Raw genomic sequence first — 19,299 nt, 5'->3', positions numbered from 1 at the left:
ACTGTGACCGCTCCAGATTCATTTAAGATTCTTTGAGTGTCCCTGTGTAGAATTTCCACAGCAATATATATAGTGCGTTCGGAAAGAATTCAGACCCCTTGACTTTTTCAAATTCTTGTTATGTTACAGCCTTATTCTAAAATTGATTTAATTAGTTTTTTTCCTCATCAATCTACACACAAAACCCCATAATGACAAAGCGAAAACAGATTTTTGAAATCTTTGCAAATATATTAAAAATCAAAAACAGAAATACCTTATTTACATACAGTGGGGCAAAAAAGTATTTAGTCAGCCACCAATTGTGAAAGTTATCCCACTTAAAAAGATGAGAGAGGCCTGTAATTTTCATCATATGTACACTTCAACTATGACAGACAAAATGAGAGAAAAAAATCCAGAAAATCACATTGTAGTATTTTTAATGAATTTATTTGCAAATTATGGTGGAAAATAAGTATTTGGTCACCTACAAACAAGCAAGGTTTCTGGCTCTCACAGACCTGTAACAACTTCTTTAAGAGGCTCCTCTGTCCTCCACTCGTTACCTGTATTAATGGCACCTGTTTAAACTTGTTAGCAGTATAAAAGACACCTGTCCACAACCTCACAGTCACACTCCAAACTCCACCATGGCCAAGACCAAAGAGCTGTCAAAGGATACCAGAAACAAAAGTGTAGACCTGCACCAGGCTGGGAAGACTGAATCTGCAATAGGTAAGCAGCTTGGTTTGAAGAAATCAACTGTGGGAGCAATTATTAGGAAATGGAAGACATACTAAATACTTTTTTGCCCCACTAAGTATTCAGTCCTTTTGATATGAGACTCAATTTAGCTCAGGTGCATCCTGTTTCCCATTGATCATCCTTGAGATGTTTCTACAACTTGATTGTCCACCTGTGGCCAATTAAATTGATTGGACATTGATTTGGAAAGGCACAACCTGTCTATATAAGGTCCCACAGTTGACAGTGCATGTCAGAGCAAAAGTCAAGCCAAGAGGTCGAAGGAATTGTCCGTAGAGCTCCGAGACAGGATTATGTCGAGGCACAGAACTGGGGAAGGGTACCAAAACATTTCTGCAGCATTGAAGGTCCCCAAGAACACAGTGGCATCCATCATTCTTAAATATAAGAAGTTTGGAACCACCAAGACTCTTCCTAGAGCTGGCCGCCGGGCCAAACTGAGCAATCAGGGGAGAAGGGCCTTGCTCAGGGAGGTGACCAAGAACCCAATGGTCACTCTGACAGAGCTCCAGAGTTCCTCTGTGGAGATGGTTGTCCTTCTAGAAGGTTCTCCCATCTCTGCAGCACTCCACCAATCAGGCCTTTATGGTAGAGTGGCCAGATGGAAGCCACTCCTCAGTGAAAGGCACATGACAGCCTGCTTGGAGTTTGCCAAAAGGCACATAAAGGACTGTCAGACCATGAGAAACAAGATTCACTTTCCAACAGGACAACGACCCTAAAGACACAGTCAAGACCACGCAGGAGTGGCATCGGGACAAGTCTCTGAATGTCCTTGAGTGGCCCAGCCAGAGCTCGGACTTGAACCTAATCGAACATCTCTGGAGAGACCTGAAAATAGCTGTGCAGCGACGCTCCCCATCCAACCTGACAGAGCTTGAGAGGATCTGCAGAGAAGAATGATAAATACTCCCCAAATACAGGTGTGCCAAGCTTGTAGCATCATACCAAAGAAGACTCACGGCTGTAATCGCTGCCAAAGGTGCTTCAACAAAGTGCTTAGTAAAGGGTCTGAATACTTATGTAAATGCTATATTTCAGTTAAGTTCATCATACATTTGCAAAAACAAAAACTGAAACCTGTTTTTGGTTAGCCATTGTGGGGTAGTGTGTGTAGATTGATGAGGGGAATAAACAACTTAATAGATTTTAGAATAAGGCTGTAAGGTAACAAAATGTGGAAAAAGTCAAGGGGTCTGAATCTGTTGTGCTTGAAGCTATTTCACAGAAGCCTTTTGAGCTGCTGGAAAGCTTGATGAAATATCTTTCCTTTAAGACCACTTTACTGGTCTCCATTCAACCCACAAAGCTAGTGAGTGAGCTGCGTTCACCATTAGTGTCAGGCTTTTTCCAAGGTTTCCTTGTTACCCAACCCCACCTCTATGCCTAAGGTCAGCAGCAATTACAATTGTCTCGCCTTGAAGCTTGTGACTTACCAACCGTCGGCCTTCCCTTCTATGGAAGAAGAGCATCTCCAATGTTTGTGTCCAGAGGAAGGCCTGAGAGCTCACTCCAACAGAGCTTGGGCACTGTTCAAGGGCATCTCAGATTTGCGGTGCAGCTTTTTGGTTATCCCCTCTTTTTAATGAGGATCTACCAGATTATAAATCTCAGTGCCTTCTTTGGCGCATTACTGTACTCAGTGTCGGGCCCTCTGTGGATTGATACTTTGAGACTACCTGGCTTCTGAGAGCATATTTGCGATATAGGAGTTGGCCATATTCCACGTGGGATATCGAAGTGTATAATTGAAAGAGAACGTATGGTTCTTACGGAACTTTCTAAGCAAACAGCTGGAGGCAGGGCTTTCTCCTATAGAGCTCCATTTTTATGGAATGGTCTGCCTACCCATGTGAGAGACGCAAACTCGGTCTCAACCTTTAAGTCTTTACTGAAGACTCATCTCTTCAGTGGGTCATATGATTGAGTGTAGTCTGGCCCAGGAGTGTGAAGGTGAACGGAAAGGCTCTGGAGCAACGAACCACCCTTCCTGTCTCTGCCGTGCCGGTTCCCCTCTTTCCACTGGGATTCTCTGCCCTATTACAGGGGCTGAGTCACTGGCTTACTAGGGCTCTTTCATACCGTCCCTAGGAGGGGTGCGTCACCTGAGTGGGTTGAGGCACTGATGTGATCTTCCTGTCTGGGTTGGCGCCCCCCCTTGGGTTGTGCCGTGGCGGAGAACTTTGTGGGCTATACTCGGCCTTGTCTCAGGATGGTAAGTTGGTGGTTGAAGATATCCCTCTAGTGGTGTGGGGGCTGTGCTTTGGCAAAGTGGGTGGGGTTATATCCTTCCTGTTTGGCCCTGTCCGGGGGTGTCCTCGGATGGAGCCACAGTGTCTCCTGACCCCTCCTGTCTCAGCCTCCAGTATTTATGCTGCAGCAGTTTGTGTCGGGGGGCTAGGGTCAGTTTGTTATATCTGGAGTACTTCTCCTGTCCTATCCGGTGTCCTGTGTGAATTGAAGTATGCTCTCTCTAATTCTCTTTCTCTCTCGTAGGACCTGAGCCCTAGGACCATGCCTCAGGACTACCTGACATGATGACTCCTTGCTGTCCCCAGTTCACCTGGCCGTGCTGCTGCTCCAGTTTCAACTGTTCTGCCTGTGATTATTATTATTTGACCATGCTGGTCATTTATGAACATTTGAACATCTTGGCCATGTTCTGTTACAATCTCCACCCGGCACAGCCAGAAGAGGACTGGCCACCCCACATAGCCTGGTTCCTCTCTAGGTTTCTTCCAAGGTTTTGGCCTTTCTAGGGAGTTTTTCCTAGCCCCCGTGCTCTTACACCTGCATTGCTTGCTGTTTGGGGTTTAGGCTGGGTTTCTGTACAGCACTTTGAGATATCAGCTGATGGACGAAGGGCTATATAAATAAAATTGATTTATGGTAACTCTCACTATTAGTGAGATGTCTCACCGCATTCCCCTACAAGGGTGTGAGAGAATAATCAGAGGTCGGGCGAGGGGCTCATGCCAATCGCCTTTACACCTGTCTGTACCAACAGAAGTGTGTAATAGGTTCTTCAAGCTTCTGAGATTCTGATGAATCCCACATATGAGATATCAGAAAACCGGGGTTACGCTAGTAACCTTAAATTATAACATAAAATAGAACTAATAAATGCACTAATAAATAAGGTTTCTAATTCTTACCCATGTTGGCACTCTCTTCTCGGGCTTCCATATCCTGTCTGGAGGATTAAAAGAGAGCTCTATTACTCAGTTATACATATTTTTCTTAATAGTTGTCCCCAAGGTAAGTAACAATGCATGATAATCCAATACAGATTACAGTAACATGGCACTCTATTAAAGGAGCTGTTTTAGTTGACTGATTGCAGACTTGTAAACCAGAAATGAGGTAAGGAATTTATACTGTGTAGGCTATTATGTGTGTACTATATTAAGATTCAGTCAAAATTCAAGGTGAACATGTAAACTACCTTACTGGTGTAGGATCTTAATTTGAGCAAGTTTGCTACTGCAGGAAAATAATCCTGCAACAAAGGAAATGTGAATTATTCTGTGGATTATAATTAATGGACCTTTTTGTATGGGTTGATAGATTTTTCATAAGGGAAAATCAAGTCTGAAATTTCTAAGTGGAAATTACAAACTTCAGAAGCCTTTTAAACCTCAAATACAATACAAGTTATCCTGCGACAGGGTGATCAAATTAAGATCCAACATCTGTATGTTATGTCTTGTACCAGAATATGCTCGTTTTTACTAAAAATATTTATATTTTATATTATTTTGTTTGTGTTTCAGAAATGTGTGGGTGGCTAGGACACATTTGTGTTGTAGTTTTTTTTGTTTTATTTGGGGATGTTACTTCTTGCCACTGGGGGACAGTAATACATAAAATGATGGGTCAGGTCATAGGTTAGTTTAGGTTTCAATTATAAAGTCAATCTTAATGTGACTTGGATTTAAAAGGAATAGCGCTGAGAGTGGTGCACAAAATATGGTGAAAGGAAACTCTTGCCCATGTTTACACCAATCCAATGCTTTTTAACTTTAGTAGTAGGCCTACATGTAAGAATAATTAAGTAATCTACCTAGCTGATTTAGCTGGTGATAGGATAGTGATAGTGATGCACAAGCTAGGCTATTTAAAACATCATCATCCCCTGGCCGAATTTATCCGCCAGATGCAGGGTTTGAAAACCTCATTGAAATCCCATTCTATTTTTTTCTACAAAACAAATACTAAAACTGAACATAATTCATAATGGTTTTTATTTTAGTTAGTTATGTGTACCAAAGAAAAAATTAAGTAACAAATCCTTTTGAAAAATGTATTTCAGTTTACTAAATCATTTTTTCATTATTCATTTTCGTTTAGAATTGAGTTTTAGTTTACTATAATAACCTTGATAGCCACTGCCAACAATTAGCAACAATAGCATTTCTGGACAATCTCCCCCATTTAGCTTAGTATTAGGCTACATTTCATTGCCAAATGTTATGATGATTTGGACATGACATAAAATAAATGCTAAACAGGGGAGATTGGCTTTACATGCCAATTTGTTCCCAAAATACTAGCAATTCTCGTCAATAGGTTGCACATATATGTCCAAAAAAAGTATATGTTTAACTCAATCTACTCTTCCCCTTCCCTGTTTGGTGATACATTTCAAGTGAACGACATGCAAAGTGGTTTTGGGGGTGCTCAGCACTTCTTCTTTCAAACAAACACCTAGCAACATCTAAAAGTCAAAACTACGCTTTGTATGAGAGCTAACATGTTTGTGTGGCTGGCATTGTTGTAGAGTCATAAATGTAAAAAAAAAAAAAAAAACATTTTTAGCAACTTTCTGTGATTGCGGCATAGCATAATGCAACGCACAAGTAGGAAAAATGTAACTTGTGCGAACATGCGCAATCCACCACAGGCCAGTCTGGCGGCTGGACCGCAACTGTCCGGAGTGCCTCCATTGAAAATGAATATACAGTTGAAGTCGGAAGTTACATACACTTAGGTTGGAGTCATTAAAACTTGTTTTTCAACCACTCCAAAAATTTCTTGTTAACAATCTATAGTTTTGGCAAGTCGGTTTGGACATCTACTTTGTGCCTGACAAGTAATTTTTCCAACAATTGTTTACACACAGATCATTTCACTTAATTCACTGTATCACAATTCCATTGGGTCAGAAGTTTACGTACACTAAGTTGACTGTGCCTTTAAACAGCTTGGAAAATTCCAGAAAATTATATCATAGCTTTAGTCTGATAGGCTAATTAACATAATTTGAGTCAATTGGAGGTGTACATGTGGGTGTATTTCAAGGCCTACCTTCAAACTCAGTGCCTCTTTGCTTGACATCATGGTAAAATTGAAAGAAATCAGCCAAGACCCCAGACAAAAAATTGCAGACCTCCACAAGTCTGGTTCATCCTTGGGAGCAATTTCCAAAAGCCTGAGGTACCACGTTCATCTGTACACACAATAGTACGCAAGTATAAACACAATGGGACCACGCAGCTGTCATACCGCTCAGGAAGGAGACGCGTTCTGTCTCCGAGAGATTAACGTATTTTCGTGCGAAAAGTGCAAATCAATCCCAGAACAACAGCAAAGGACCTTGTGAAAATGCTGGAGGGAACTTGTACAAAGGTATCTATATCCACAGTAAAACGAGTCCTATATCGACATAACTTGAAAGGCCTCTCAGCAAGAAAGAAGCCACTGCTCCAAAACCATCGTAAAAAAAGCCAGACTACGGTTTGCAACTGAACATGGGGTCAAAGATCGTATTTTTTGGAGAAATGCCTTCTGGTCTGATGAAACAAAAATAGAACTGTTTGGCAATGATGCACTTTGTAATGTTTGGAGGAAAAAGGGGGAAGCTTGCAAGCCGAAGAACACCATCCCAACCGTGAAGCACGGGGGTGGCAGCATCATGTTGTGGGGGTGCTTTGCTGCAGGAGGAACTGGTGCACTTCACCAAATAGATGGCTACATGAGGAAAGAAAAGTACGTGGATATATTGAAGCAACATCTCTAGACATCAGTCAGGAAGTTAAAGGTTGGTCGCAAATGGGTCTTCCAAATGGACAATGACCCCAAGCATACTTCAAAGTTGTGGCAAAATGGCTTAAGGACAACAAAGTCAAGGTATTGCAGTGGCCATCGCAAAGCCCTTTTCTATAGCCCCTCAATACAATAGAAAATGTGTGGGCAGAAAAAGCGTGTGTGAGCAAGGAGCAGCTCTGTCAGGAGGAATGGGCCAAAATTCACCCAACTTGTTGTGGGAAGCTTGTGAAAAGCTACCTGAAATGTTTGACCCAAGTTAAATTTAAAGGCAATGCTACCAAATACTTATTGAGTGTATGTAAACTTCTGACCCATTGGGAATGTGATGAAAGAACTAAAATATTAATTAAATCATTCTCTCTACTATTATTCTAACATTTCACATTCTTAAAATAATGTGGTGATCCTAACTGACCTAAGAAAGGGAATTTTTACTAGGATTAAATGTCAGGAACTGTGAAAAACTGAGTTAATGTATTTGGCTAAGGTGTATGTAAACTTCCAACTTCAACTCTGTCCCTCACAATGATCTTAACTGTGTTTTTATTACACAACTCAATTAAACACAGACTGTCCACCACAGCATACCCAGGTAGACTTTACAATTGCTTCTCAGGCACCTGGTAAAATTAAGATTGTAGCCACTTGATGGCTCTGAATGCAGTCAGCATACAGCCAAAGCACTTTTGGAGCTAACTTGTGGTCTCAAATCGTATCCTGATGTCAACGGAAGATGAGAGTCTTATTCATAGCTAGCTAAATTAGCCATGTTAACATACATTTAGAAAAAACAAGATCTATTAACTGTCTAGCTATAGCGTTAGCAACGTTTCGTGGTCAATGCAGCCAGGTCACCCGTGATACAAGTCAGTATTTGACACCCATCCATGTCTTAGGACTTTGGGAGATGTGGAAACTGTCCACTAGGGGCAACAGTGAGCACTGTTACCTTTTCAAGTAAGTTTCGGGTTTTGCTAGGGCATTTTGGGCGGGGATGGCAGATGGGCATAAGCATCTGCCACTGATTCCAAAGGTTGCTCGTTTGAATCCAGCAGTATAATTTAATTTTTGTTCTAAGCCTATCCCAAACTTTAACCCTTGCCTTAAGGTTAGACATGAACTCTGAATGGTTAAAATTTCGTAGTTAATTCCTGAACTTAACCCTAACCTTAAACATGTGTAGTTAATGCCAGAATTTAACCTTCAACACTTCAAAATGTGATGTTTGGAACAACTTCGAAAATGTAAGTTTGAGAAACATGGACTGTGACTAATCAATTTGTCTATTCAAGCACTGAATATCAGCTACCCAACTTAATCAGGAGTAATCGTGAGCCTATTTGCAATATGTTTACACAGCAGGAAATGCAGAAGTACTTTCTTTTTCGCATACGGATACAAACTTCAAACCACTAATCATGGCAATGGGGTGAAACTCCTGGACAACAGTTGTGATTGTCCATTCCATATTGTCCATTTTCCTTTGACCTGTCCTGTTTTTAGGATATGTTGGTTCCTATTGTGACAGCACATTTTATGTTTGATTGAGCGCCATTTAGTTAAGGCTACTTGATCGGAGAAACCTGCATTGTATAAACTCTCATTGTCATACATCTTATCTCCAGCCTGTAGGCTACAGAAAAGGCCACATACTCTTTCTACCATATCCAATATCTGTTACATGATTTATGTTACATGATATTTTTTGACGGATGTAATTTGTCTTTCCAACAGCACCCTGGAGAGGTGCACTGGGAATTGAAAAGCAAAATATTTAGCACCCTAACCTTTGACAAAGTGGGCACTGCTTATCACAGGGCGGCATCAGCGCTCACCTAAAAAGAGTTTGAGAGAAATTGTCATTGTTTTTTTCAGCAGAATTATGTAAGATTTTATATGTTGTTGGAGGTGCATCTTGGTCAGTTTAGCTCAGAAAATGCCGCCCTAGTCAATCTGCAGTCATAGGCGACTGCCTAATGAGCGTGCCGGCTGTGGCCCTTAGCCGCCACGGGGTGGCAGGGCGGCAGAATGGCCGGCCTCACATAGGGTGGCAGAATGGGAAGGACCTGTTAGCCGTGGTATATTGGCCATATACCACAAACCCCTGGGGTGCCTTATTGATATTATAAACTGGTTACCAACATAATTAGAACAGTAAACAAGTAATTTTGTGTCGGGTAATTTGGGTCCTGGGTGCTGATTGGAATAAAGCTGTGGTACATCAGACATTATAAACTGAGTGGTTCGAGCCCTGAATGCTGATTGGCTGACAGCCGTGGTATATCAGACTGTATACCAAGGGTATGACAAAATATTTATATTTACTGCTTTAATTATTGTTGGTAACCAGTTTATAACAGCAATAAGGCACCTCGGGGATTTGTGGAATATGGCCAATATACCACGTTGCATCTTGCCTAAAGAACAGCCCTTAGCAGTGGTATATTGTCCATATACCATTGTCCATATACCACACCCCCTCTGGCCGTATTGCTTAAATATACCACAGCTTTCAGCCAATCAGCATCCAGGACCCAAATTATCCTGTTTATAATACTGTATAATGCGAGAACACACTTGTCTTTCTGCATGCTCTGTTCCGTCAGCACCCTCTCCTCCTGCTGCATGGCCACCTGCTCCGACTCCTGTTCAGCCCGAGGTTGTGTGATAGCGGAACTATCGTACATGGACCTTGCCCTGCAAAACAAAAGCACAAAACAGTCACAAGAGACAAGTTATTGTTAGCTTGGGCTAATGCCAGTACTGTGCAGACTGGTCCTGTCTCATGTGTACAATAGCATATAGTAATTGCCAGCATCTGTTGGCAAATTGTATTTCATATTTGAACTTTAATAAATCACCAACCATTGCTCTTACCACTGTAGGACATTTAAAGGCAGATGGAAAAAAACTAAAGTGTTCTTCATTTACAGTCCATTCATAAACCATCACTTTAAATAAAATAAAAATTTACCTTTATTTTTATTTAACCTCATCACATGCACCATATATCAATTTTGGAATCAATGTACTTCATAGTTTGTTTTTCATGCACACAAGTCAAAACAGACACATCATGCTACCCACTCACACATGAAGTTTCGTATCGTCTCAGCTGTTGTGTCTTTACCGGGCTCAATTGAACCACAATGGCCACAGCAGATACCCAATCACAATACTATGTTAACGTTACATTTTTGGCTGTGTTTGGTTGTGTGGTTAAAACTTGAGAAGTAAGAGAAAACATAAATAAGTCCAAATGAGGCCAAAGGCGCTGTAGTGTACAGCATGGTTCCGGTCATTTGAGGAAGTAAACTGAAAATCCAATTAAATATTTGAAAAAATTGCATTTATGCCCAATGATTTCACAACAAGATAAAAGGAAAACAATTTATTTAAAAAGTGTCAAGTTTTAAACATTTTTATTCAAATCACTTCCAGAATTGAGTGACTTAAATTGGAATTGACCCCAACCCTGGTTTAGCCTACAGTATGGTCCGAAATCATAGCTTCCTACAAAGCTTCCATAATGCTATCTTATTAACTACGTCTGTTTGTGTTTGGACATTTTCTCCTGTAATTGCTTTAATACAAAAGAGCTGGTACTGTCCAAGTACATAAGTACATAAGTACATAAGTCCAAGTACATAAGTAATGAATGTTTTCAACTCACCTCAAAAAAATAAGTAACACTTTATCACTGTATTTAAATGCATCGTAGGCTAAGAACAATGCAGCATCTGGTGGGCTCCGGCCTCTCTGTGTAGTGAAGAGTGAGAGCTGTGGAATAAGAGCTGTGAAATAAAGCAATGGAAATGTTTAAGTCCCGCCCAAATTAGAGCTATCAAATAAGTTGTCCCTCCCTTGTCTGAGCACTGTAAGTTTCGTTTGGTAGAAAACCAACGTTTGGAGTGGCAATAACACATGACATGCCTTTTTGTTGACGTAACCAAAAAAAAACATACAGCCCCTATAAGTTTCGTATCGGAGTGGCAATAACACATGACATGCCTTTTTGTTGACGTAACCAAAAAAAACATACAGCCCCTATAAGTTTCGTATCGTCTCAGCTGTTGTGTCTTTACCGGGCTCAATTGAACCACAATGGCCACAGCAGATACCCAATCACAATACTATGTTAACGTTACATTTTTGGCTGTGTTTGGTTGTGTGGTTAAAACTTGAGAAGTAAGAGAAAACATAAATAAGTCCAAATGAGGCCAAAGGCGCTGTAGTGTACAGCATGGTTCCGGTCATTTGAGGAAGTAAACTGAAAATCCAATTAAATATTTGAAAAAATTGCATTTATGCCCAATGATTTCACAACAAGATAAAAGGAAAACAATTTATTTAAAAAGTGTCAAGTTTTAAACGTTTTTATTCAAATCACTTCCAGAATTGAGTGACTTAAATTGGAATTGACCCCAACCCTGGTTTAGCCTACAGTATGGTCCGAAATCATAGCTTCCTACAAAGCTTCCATAATGCTATCTTATTACCTACGTCTGTTTGTGTTTGGACATTTTCTCCTGTAATTGCTTTAATACCAAAGAGCTGGTACTGTCCAAGTACATAAGTAATGAATGTTTTCAACTCACCTCAAAAAAATAAGTAACACTTTATCACTGTATTTAAATGCATCGTAGGCTAAGAACAATGCAGCATCTGGTGGGCTCCGGCCTCTCTGTGTAGTGAAGAGTGAGAGCTGTGGAATAAGAGCTGTGAAATAAAGCAATGGAAATGTTTAAGTCCCGCCCAAATTAGAGCTATCAAATAAGTTGTCCCTCCCTTGTCTGAGCACTGTAAGTTTCGTTTGGTAGAAAACCAACGTTTGGAGTGGCAATAACTGACGTAAAAAAAAAATACATACAGCCCCTATAATTTTCAATCAAACCGTTTGAACCACCTGTAACTGCAGTTTTAAAATGAAAGACATGAGGAAGGGACTGTAAACTAAACTAAATATAGCTTAGACGATGAGGTTACACCCACTGTAAAATTCGTTCAGCTACGCTTCTATTTTTGTACAGAACAAAGGTGACTAAGACAGATGGTGAAGCAATAGCAGTGGTAATTCAAATGAATAGTTCAAACAAAATGAGTCTTTCTCTTGGCACAAAATGTTTTTCAGACCCATGTATCTGACAAGTATTTGCATAGATCTGTCAAGGGAGATACAGTGCCTTCAGAAAGTATTGTTGGGGTAGGTTCCTTGTTCCTTGTCAATCATTTGCTTATTGGTGAAATCAGCAATCAGACAATATCTTTAAGTAAATCAATCATTAATTTATTAATGCAATTGCATTAACAGAAGTTGACAACGGGAACAGGGTAGCCTAGTGGTTAGAGTGTTGGACTAGTAACTGAAAGGTTGCGAGTTCGAATCCCCAAGCTGACAAGGTACAAATCTGCCCCTTAACCCACTGTTCCTAGGCCGTCATTGAAAATAAGAATTTGTTCTTAACTGACTTGCCTAGTAAAATAAAGGTAAAAATAGCATGCATGTTTCCCAAGTAAGTTCTGGAAAGTGTCCAAGTTGCTTTAATATGCTTGCAGTCAACCTCTAGTGATGTAACCTTCTACTCACCAGACCCATGCATATACAGTTATACAAACTGTATATGGTAAAACGGAACTTAAAAAAAACATTCTGAGAATGGAAGTGAAAAATGTTAGGTTGCAGGGAGGTTCTGAGAACATTTTACCTGAAAGTTTTCCTGGGAGGTTTTATTAACGTTCTGATGGAAATTATAGGCTACTTGAAGGTAATTAAATAACATTCTGAAAACACATTTCAATAAGATTTAATAAAAATGCTAGCTTATATGTTTTGAACTCCAAGCACAGCATCAAAAAGAAATTTAGGTGAGGTGAGGCCTCATTTAACGCAGTAAATTCATCAGGCTTAAGCCATGTTTCAGTCAGGCCAATCACATCAAGATTATGATCAGTGATTAGTTCATTGAATATAACTGCCTTGGAAGTGAGGGATCTAACATTGAGTAGCCCCATTTTGAGATGTGAGGTATCACAATCTCTTTCAATAATGGCAGGAATGGAGGAGGTCTATATTCCAGTGAGATTGCTAAGGCGAACACCACCATGTTTAATTTTGCCCAACCTAGGTCGAGGCACAGACACAGTCTCAATGGGGATAGCTGAGCTGACTACACTGACTGTGCTAGTGGCAGACTCCACTAAGCTGGCTAACAGCCTGCTGTCTGGCCTGCACCCGATCTCATTGTGGAGCTAGAGAACATCTTTGGGACAGGGGGCAGTATATTCACGTCCAGATAAAATGCGTGTCCAAAGTAAACGGCCTGCTACTCAGACATGCATATTATCAGTATAGATTAAAAACTGTCAGATTCAAAACTGTTTGAATCATGTCTGTGAGTATAACATAACTTAATTGGCAGGCGAAACCCTGAGGACAAATGGTTCAGATCTTTTTTTTTTTTTTTTTTTGAGGTCCCTCTCTTTTCAATGGGTTTTCATTGGGAATTTCTAATCAACTTTCCTGCTGTTCCTATCGCTTCGACTAAATGTCAACAGTCTTTAGAAATTGGTTTAGGTTATTCCTTTGAGAAATGAAAACCTAACACTGTTCAGAACGAGGCTCCAGTCTAGTGTACTCTTTGTTAGAGGCGCGTGACCTGAAATGCACGCTCCACTTTGTTTTCCTCTGGTATTGAACACAGATCATCCAGTCTTCAATTTTATCAATTATTTACGTTAAAAAAAATACTTCAACTTGTATTAGGAAAGTAGTTTGACATGTTTGGACAAAGCTTACAGGTAACTTATGAGACATTTTGTAGTGCGCGACTTGGAACCAGTGTTTTTTCTGGATCAAACGCGCCAAATAAATGGACATTTTGGATATATATATAGACGGAATTAATCAAACAAAAGGACGATTTGATGTTTCTGGGACATATTGGAGTGCCAACAGAATTAGTTTGTCTAAGGTAAGGCATGAAATATATCTTTATTTCTGCGTTTTGTGTCGCGCCTGCAGGGTTGAAATATGCTTTTCTCGCTTTGTTTACTGGGGTGCTATCCTCAGATAATAGCATTGCTTGCTTTCACCGAAAAGCCTTTTTGAAATCTGACATGTTGGCTGGATTCACAACAAGTGTAGCTTTAATTTGGTTTCTTGCAAGTGTGATTTCATGAAAGTTTGATTTTTATAGTAATTTATTTGAATTTGGCGCTCTGCATTTTCACTGGCTTTTAGCCAGGTGGGACGCTAGCGTCCACATATCCCAGAGGTTAAAAAAATAAAATATTAAAACTCTAACAGTTAATTCATGTAATAAATGAAGACCTATTTAACTGCCAATCATTATACAGACAATATGATTGAATAAAACATGTTGTATTGGGTCATCACTCAAAGCTAGGATGAGAGAAAACACCATTCCTCTGACAGCAAAACCCAGAATGTGAAGTGAGTGCTTTCTGTAATCATCCTGTCATGACTTGTAGCTGAACCAGTTTTAGTAAAGGCCTCGTGAGTCAGAGGTCAAGCAAATAACACTTTGGGTGACGCCCTGCGAAAAAAAACACAATCAGATCACATATTGCCTTATGTACAGCACAAAGCTATCAGAGATAAGTAGAAAAGATAAACACATTATGCTTTTACCAGTGTTCAGTTCAAACACCCTTTGGACTATCTGTCCTCGCCTGCACAGGAAGACAGGCACTGAAATAGTACTGAGTCAAGAGAGAAAATCAGCATCTGCAGCAGCAAGCAAAACTATTCCAGACACATCTACCCTCACAGAGCTCACATACATAACACAGTGTTATTTAAAAAGGCACAATGGCCACATCTCATGATTATCAATGACAGTCGTTATCATGTCTTCACCCTCATCATTAAGAGAAATAAGATTCCACAGTAAAAATACCATTGTCGACTTGTCTTTCAACAACATCAACAGAAGAATTCCTCCCTTGCTTTGCCAAGTATTTTGTGCCCAACAATACTTGAATACCTCACAATACTTGACATTAGGAGGGACTCCATTGCAAATGAAACAGATTCTCTCTGTACTACACATTACGGCCCCCACTAGTTCATTTCAGCACTGGCTTCTTGATGCTTCGAGGGACATTGGGACGATTCCATTCGGAGCCATTTTGTCTCAGTCGAGCAGGAAAGGCACTTGGTTTGGGCTGCTGCTCCCCCCTGTCGGCAGCTCCCAGGCACTGCAGGCCTGGTCCTCACCAGCACAGGACAGAGCAACAGAGCACCAGTATGTGTCCACTCGTAAGGCAATGCTCCTCTGTGCAGCACTCATCCACCACCCCTCATCGGCTCTCAGGTAGGCTCCGTGTCCGGTGTGGCTGGATGTGGCACTGGCAGTATGTGTGGCTCAGGTGGGACAGGATCTGTACTAGGTTCTGAGGGCAACACTGTCTGTGGAGGCAGGTCTGGCAGTGTGGATGAGGGTGATGTAGGCAGTACTGGTTGGACTGGTAATGATGTGGATGATACTGGCTCTGCTGGTAATGTGGTTGGCACTGACTGTGGGGGGGTTGTTGTGATTGACAGTGACTGTATGGGTGTGGAGTCTGATACGGTCACTGACTGTATGGGTGCTGTGGATGGAATTGTGTTTGACTCCATCACAGGCTGTGAGGGTACTGTGTTTGACGGTGTGGGTTCCTCTGGCTGCGATGTGTGTGTCTGCAGCAGGGGGGTGGTCTCGGGGTGTGTGTAGGGAGTCCGTATCCAGGAGAGCTGCTCTGAGCTGGAGTAGTAGGGAAGGAATGACCTCTCGTGGGCACAGGTGCGCATGGCCAGGTAGGTGTGGCGCAGCAGGTGGGGGAAGCGGGAGGTGAAGTAGGAGACAAAGTCATCAGGGATGGAGCCCAGAGTCTCCTGGACCTCTGCTGGTAACTCCCTGTAATGGTGCTTCTATAGGAGGGACAAAAGAAGAAGGATTCATATACACAGACATCTAAATCAGGTAAACACACATCATTTAGATGGAAAGACACCCATACCTTGTTTCTCATGGCACGGAGAAGATCTCTGACAGACCCTCCTTTATACGACCGGAATTTGCGTAGGTCTGCCAAGAGAAAATACATGCAATGAGTAATCCACACAGTACATTCTAATAATTTATCCTAACATGTATAATTTATCCTAAAAGTCTCATAATACAGCAAGATTGAAATGCCTCACAATGTCCTGGTCTAAAGTTAGATATCCTATAAATATAGTCTACCTGTCAGGAAATCTTCAGCCGACTAGTTCTCCACAAGGCATGAAAACAAACATAACAACAAGCTAAACAGACAAATGACTGACATGCAAATTAAAAACTCATGAATGCAACAGTCACAGCAAACCTCTTACCATTTCTTTCACATACAGTGGCATATTAAGATTAGAACAACCCTATTCAGATGAACACTCAACAGGAAGCAAAGCAGCCTTTCAGGTTGAGAAGAGCTCAGCTAAATGCTGCAGTCTGGATTGACAGGAAATGCAAACCACATCCAGTCACTGCATTTTATATCAATGACTACACTCACATCTCTTCTGCACTTGAGAAACATTAACCCTAACTGGGCAACTAAAACTGTAGTAGGTCATCATTTCTTAATGAAATATATACCCTTTAATTTATTAAAGGCACTAGCATAGTAGTAGGGTTAAAACTGAACTCAGACCAGTCTCTTTACCAGTCTACACTCATGACATGGACAAAGTCTTGTAAGACTGGTATGTGGTTGTAGCTACAACTGATCTCAGTCCAGTCTCTTACCGGTCTGTAGAGGCACTGTGATGTGTTCCCTCCAGTCCAGCTTCACCACGGCCCGCCCCCCTCGCTCCAACTGCCTTACGATTGGTCCGTCCAGCGGCTCCTTCTCTATCCTGTCACTCAAGTCCTACAGGGGAAACAAGATGAAATATGGGTTTTTATTTTAAAAAAGAAAATGTTGTTATTGGAAAATGTTCCGTTCACAGTCGTGCTATACTGATTTATGTGGAACAGTTTAATTAGAAAATTATTGGATTTGATTGTGACCTGGAAGAACTGCAGCTGTTTCTCCAGGCTCCAGAAGAAGGGGTGTTTGAGCACGCTCTCAGCAGAAGGTCTCCTCTGGGGCTCCATGTTCAGCATCTGTTCTATCAGGTCTGTGGCCACGATGTCCTCTGGGAAAGACAAGACCAAACACTCTCAGTCACTATGGGGCAGTATTGGGGTGAGCTATTGTCACTTCTCAAGGGTTATGTTATTGTTCTGTGTTGGACTGTGATGTTATGCATTTCATAACTCCTGTTATGTCTGCACCCTAAAACAAGGCCATTGTGTTCTGGAACTGTTGCTTGTATAAAATAACTTGTAACAACATGATTGTATTATTACCTTCCACTGTAAAAGGGTCATGTAGCCATTTATTCTTGGAGCTCCTTCCCTGACTGAGATCAGAGAGGGATCTACCTAGCAGCTTCTCGTCTGCATTAAATATTCACTATTATAAATTAGTCTCTGCCTAATCTTTGGATCAAATTTTCCACAACAGCGGTCTCTGATGTGAAACAACTGATTGTCAATGTTTGGGTTTGCATTAAACAAAATTGCAATAACATCTGTCTTTAATAACTCTAATACTGCCTTTACCAAAACTGTCCAATGTAAACTTATTGCTCTCTTTGTACTTTCAAAGGCTGAACTGATGCTCACTAGCAAGGAACTACTGTTTCTTAGACAGTCAACATCCTGGTTTAAATCAAATCACTTCCAAACCAATCCTACACCAACTTCCCCTCACCGCCTTCCTGTGGGTCTGAGAACAGGAAGTGATGTCCTCACCATGTTTGTGGGGCTGTAGCTGGTCCAGGCTGTAGGCTCCCAGCAGTATGTTGGCTTGCCTCTGCAGGGACTTGCCAAAGGGATGACATCCCCAGGACACCACATAGTAGAACACACAGCCTGCAGAGAAGACGTCCACCGTGCACGTCTACAGAGGAAGAGAGAGAGAGGTTGGGCGTTCAATAATGCCGTTCTGTTGATGGTTAGCAATCAATGTCTTTGATAAAGGCAAGATAAGTGTGTAACAGTGAACTGCATTCACATCAATTTAAATTAGTATCAGACAGCGACAGTCACAGGCTTTTGTTTCATGACAGCTGCTATCTGTAAAATCAGGACCAGTCATGTGTCCAGTAGGGAGAGGGACCACTCACAGGGTTGTCCTTGCAGTCCTCACTGAGGACCTCTGGGGCGATCCACCCCTCGGTGCCGGGCACCCCGGACCTCCTGCTGAAGCTGTGTCGGCCCACCGCCAGCTTCTTACACAGGCCAAAGTCGGAGATCATGGCCCGCGCCCGACCGTGGGCGTTGGGCATGGACACCAGGATGTTGTGGGGCTTCAGGTCTCTGTGCACTGGGGACGGGAAGAGTGGAGAAGATCAGATCAGACTGGAAGAATAACCTGTAACCTAGGAGATCGTAGATGTTTACTGTACCTAGTCCAGCTACAGTAGTCTTGTGAATCTTATTGAAAATATTACTGTATGGTAAGAACCTTTTTGTTCTTCATGAAAACCTATATTAAAACCTAGTGGGGCGACAGGGTAGCCTAGTAGTTAGAGCGTTGGACTAGTGACCGGAAGGTTGCAAGTTCAAATCCCCGAGCTGACAAGGTACAAATCTGTCGTTCTGCCCCTGAACAGGCAGTTAACCCACTGTTCCTAGGCCGTCATTGAAAATAAGAATTTGTTCTTAACTGACTAAAGGTAAAATAAAAAAACATCTTGTGATTATTACCTATATTGAGGGAGTGCAGGTGTGCCAGTCCTGACATGGTCTGCTGCAGCAGCATCACAGGCTCCAGTCCATGCCGATCAAAATCCTGTCTCTCCACATACTGAAAGAGGAAACAAAGAGTCTGCATCCAGTGAGTGAGTAAAAGTAACAAGAAGCAACTTTAAGAGGATGAATTAATTAATACATGAATGAGAGCGTAAGCTGAAAGGTCAGGAAGAGAGAGGGTGTTGTAGGGCTTAAGACAACTTTGGAGGGCCAGATACATTTGGCTCGTGGGCCGGGTGTTGCAGACCCCTTGGTTTGGTGGTCAGTGAGGCTGCAGTACCTCTTGCAGTGAGGCGGTACACAGCTCTATGGCGATGTACTGGAACTGGCGGTCCCTCTCTGTGCAGAAGTAACGGATGACGTTGGGGTGCTCGTCCGACTCGCGCAGCAGGTCCACCTCACGGTCAGCAAAGCTGAAGCATTCTGGGAGGATCCTCTTGACTGCCACGGCACGGTTGTCAAACTGACCCCTGGTGGACAGAGCAAGGGAAGGTTAGTAGAACATTCCTAAACAGACACTTTACAAAGAAAGGTTGAGTTCTTGTCTGTATATTTGTAAAACTGAACATTTATCAAAGTAAATGAAAAACGAAGGTTGTGTCCCAATTCTCTTCCCACTTGCACAGAAATAATGGGGATGCGGCCAAAGACTCTGGAG

At 41.7% G+C, this 19,299-nt stretch overlaps 2 protein-coding genes across 12 annotated transcripts in view; both read right to left on the bottom strand.

Annotated features, from left to right (window-relative positions):
* Positions 1-11,684, bottom strand: part of LOC110538780 (sterile alpha motif domain-containing protein 9-like) — a 73,611-nt gene extending 61,927 nt beyond the window's left edge. For 2 of the 9 annotated variants that reach the window (XR_005035238.1, XR_005035236.1), the window contains exons 1-4: positions 11,394-11,626; positions 10,469-10,589; positions 9,373-9,492; positions 3,903-3,940 (exon numbers count right to left, since the gene is read on the bottom strand). Coding sequence is in view for 3 of the 9 variants with exons in the window: in XM_036939354.1 (XP_036795249.1) it covers positions 3,903-3,940; positions 9,373-9,482 (148 nt within the window). In the remaining 6 variants the exon portion in view is untranslated. Of the gene's footprint in view, positions 1-3,902; positions 3,941-8,582; positions 8,631-9,372; positions 9,493-10,468; positions 10,590-11,393 lie in introns of all 9 variants that reach the window. The other 7 variants (XR_005035239.1, XR_005035240.1, XM_036939355.1 and 4 more) reach the window with 7 other exon arrangements.
* A 2,379-nt stretch (positions 11,685-14,063) lies between these two features.
* The window catches only part of LOC110538768 (serine/threonine-protein kinase/endoribonuclease IRE1), a 30,083-nt gene continuing 24,847 nt past the window's right edge, over positions 14,064-19,299 (bottom strand). The window contains exons 15-23 of one of the 3 annotated variants that reach the window (XM_036939352.1): positions 18,922-19,111; positions 18,597-18,717; positions 18,014-18,213; positions 17,640-17,787; positions 16,851-16,978; positions 16,587-16,710; positions 15,817-15,884; positions 15,369-15,727; positions 14,064-15,338 (exon numbers count right to left, since the gene is read on the bottom strand). In XM_036939352.1, the coding sequence (XP_036795247.1) occupies positions 15,128-15,338; positions 15,369-15,727; positions 15,817-15,884; positions 16,587-16,710; positions 16,851-16,978; positions 17,640-17,787; positions 18,014-18,213; positions 18,597-18,717; positions 18,922-19,111 (1,549 nt within the window). In that variant the 3' untranslated portion in view covers positions 14,064-15,127. Of the gene's footprint in view, positions 15,728-15,816; positions 15,885-16,586; positions 16,711-16,850; positions 16,979-17,639; positions 17,788-18,013; positions 18,214-18,596; positions 18,718-18,921; positions 19,112-19,299 lie in introns of all 3 variants that reach the window. The other 2 variants (XM_036939350.1, XM_036939351.1) reach the window with 2 other exon arrangements.

The sequence above is a fragment of the Oncorhynchus mykiss genome, chromosome 12 (assembly GCF_013265735.2).
Source record: "Oncorhynchus mykiss isolate Arlee chromosome 12, USDA_OmykA_1.1, whole genome shotgun sequence".
NCBI lineage: Eukaryota > Metazoa > Chordata > Actinopteri > Salmoniformes > Salmonidae > Oncorhynchus > Oncorhynchus mykiss.
This window is presented reverse-complemented; position numbering and strand designations above follow the sequence as displayed.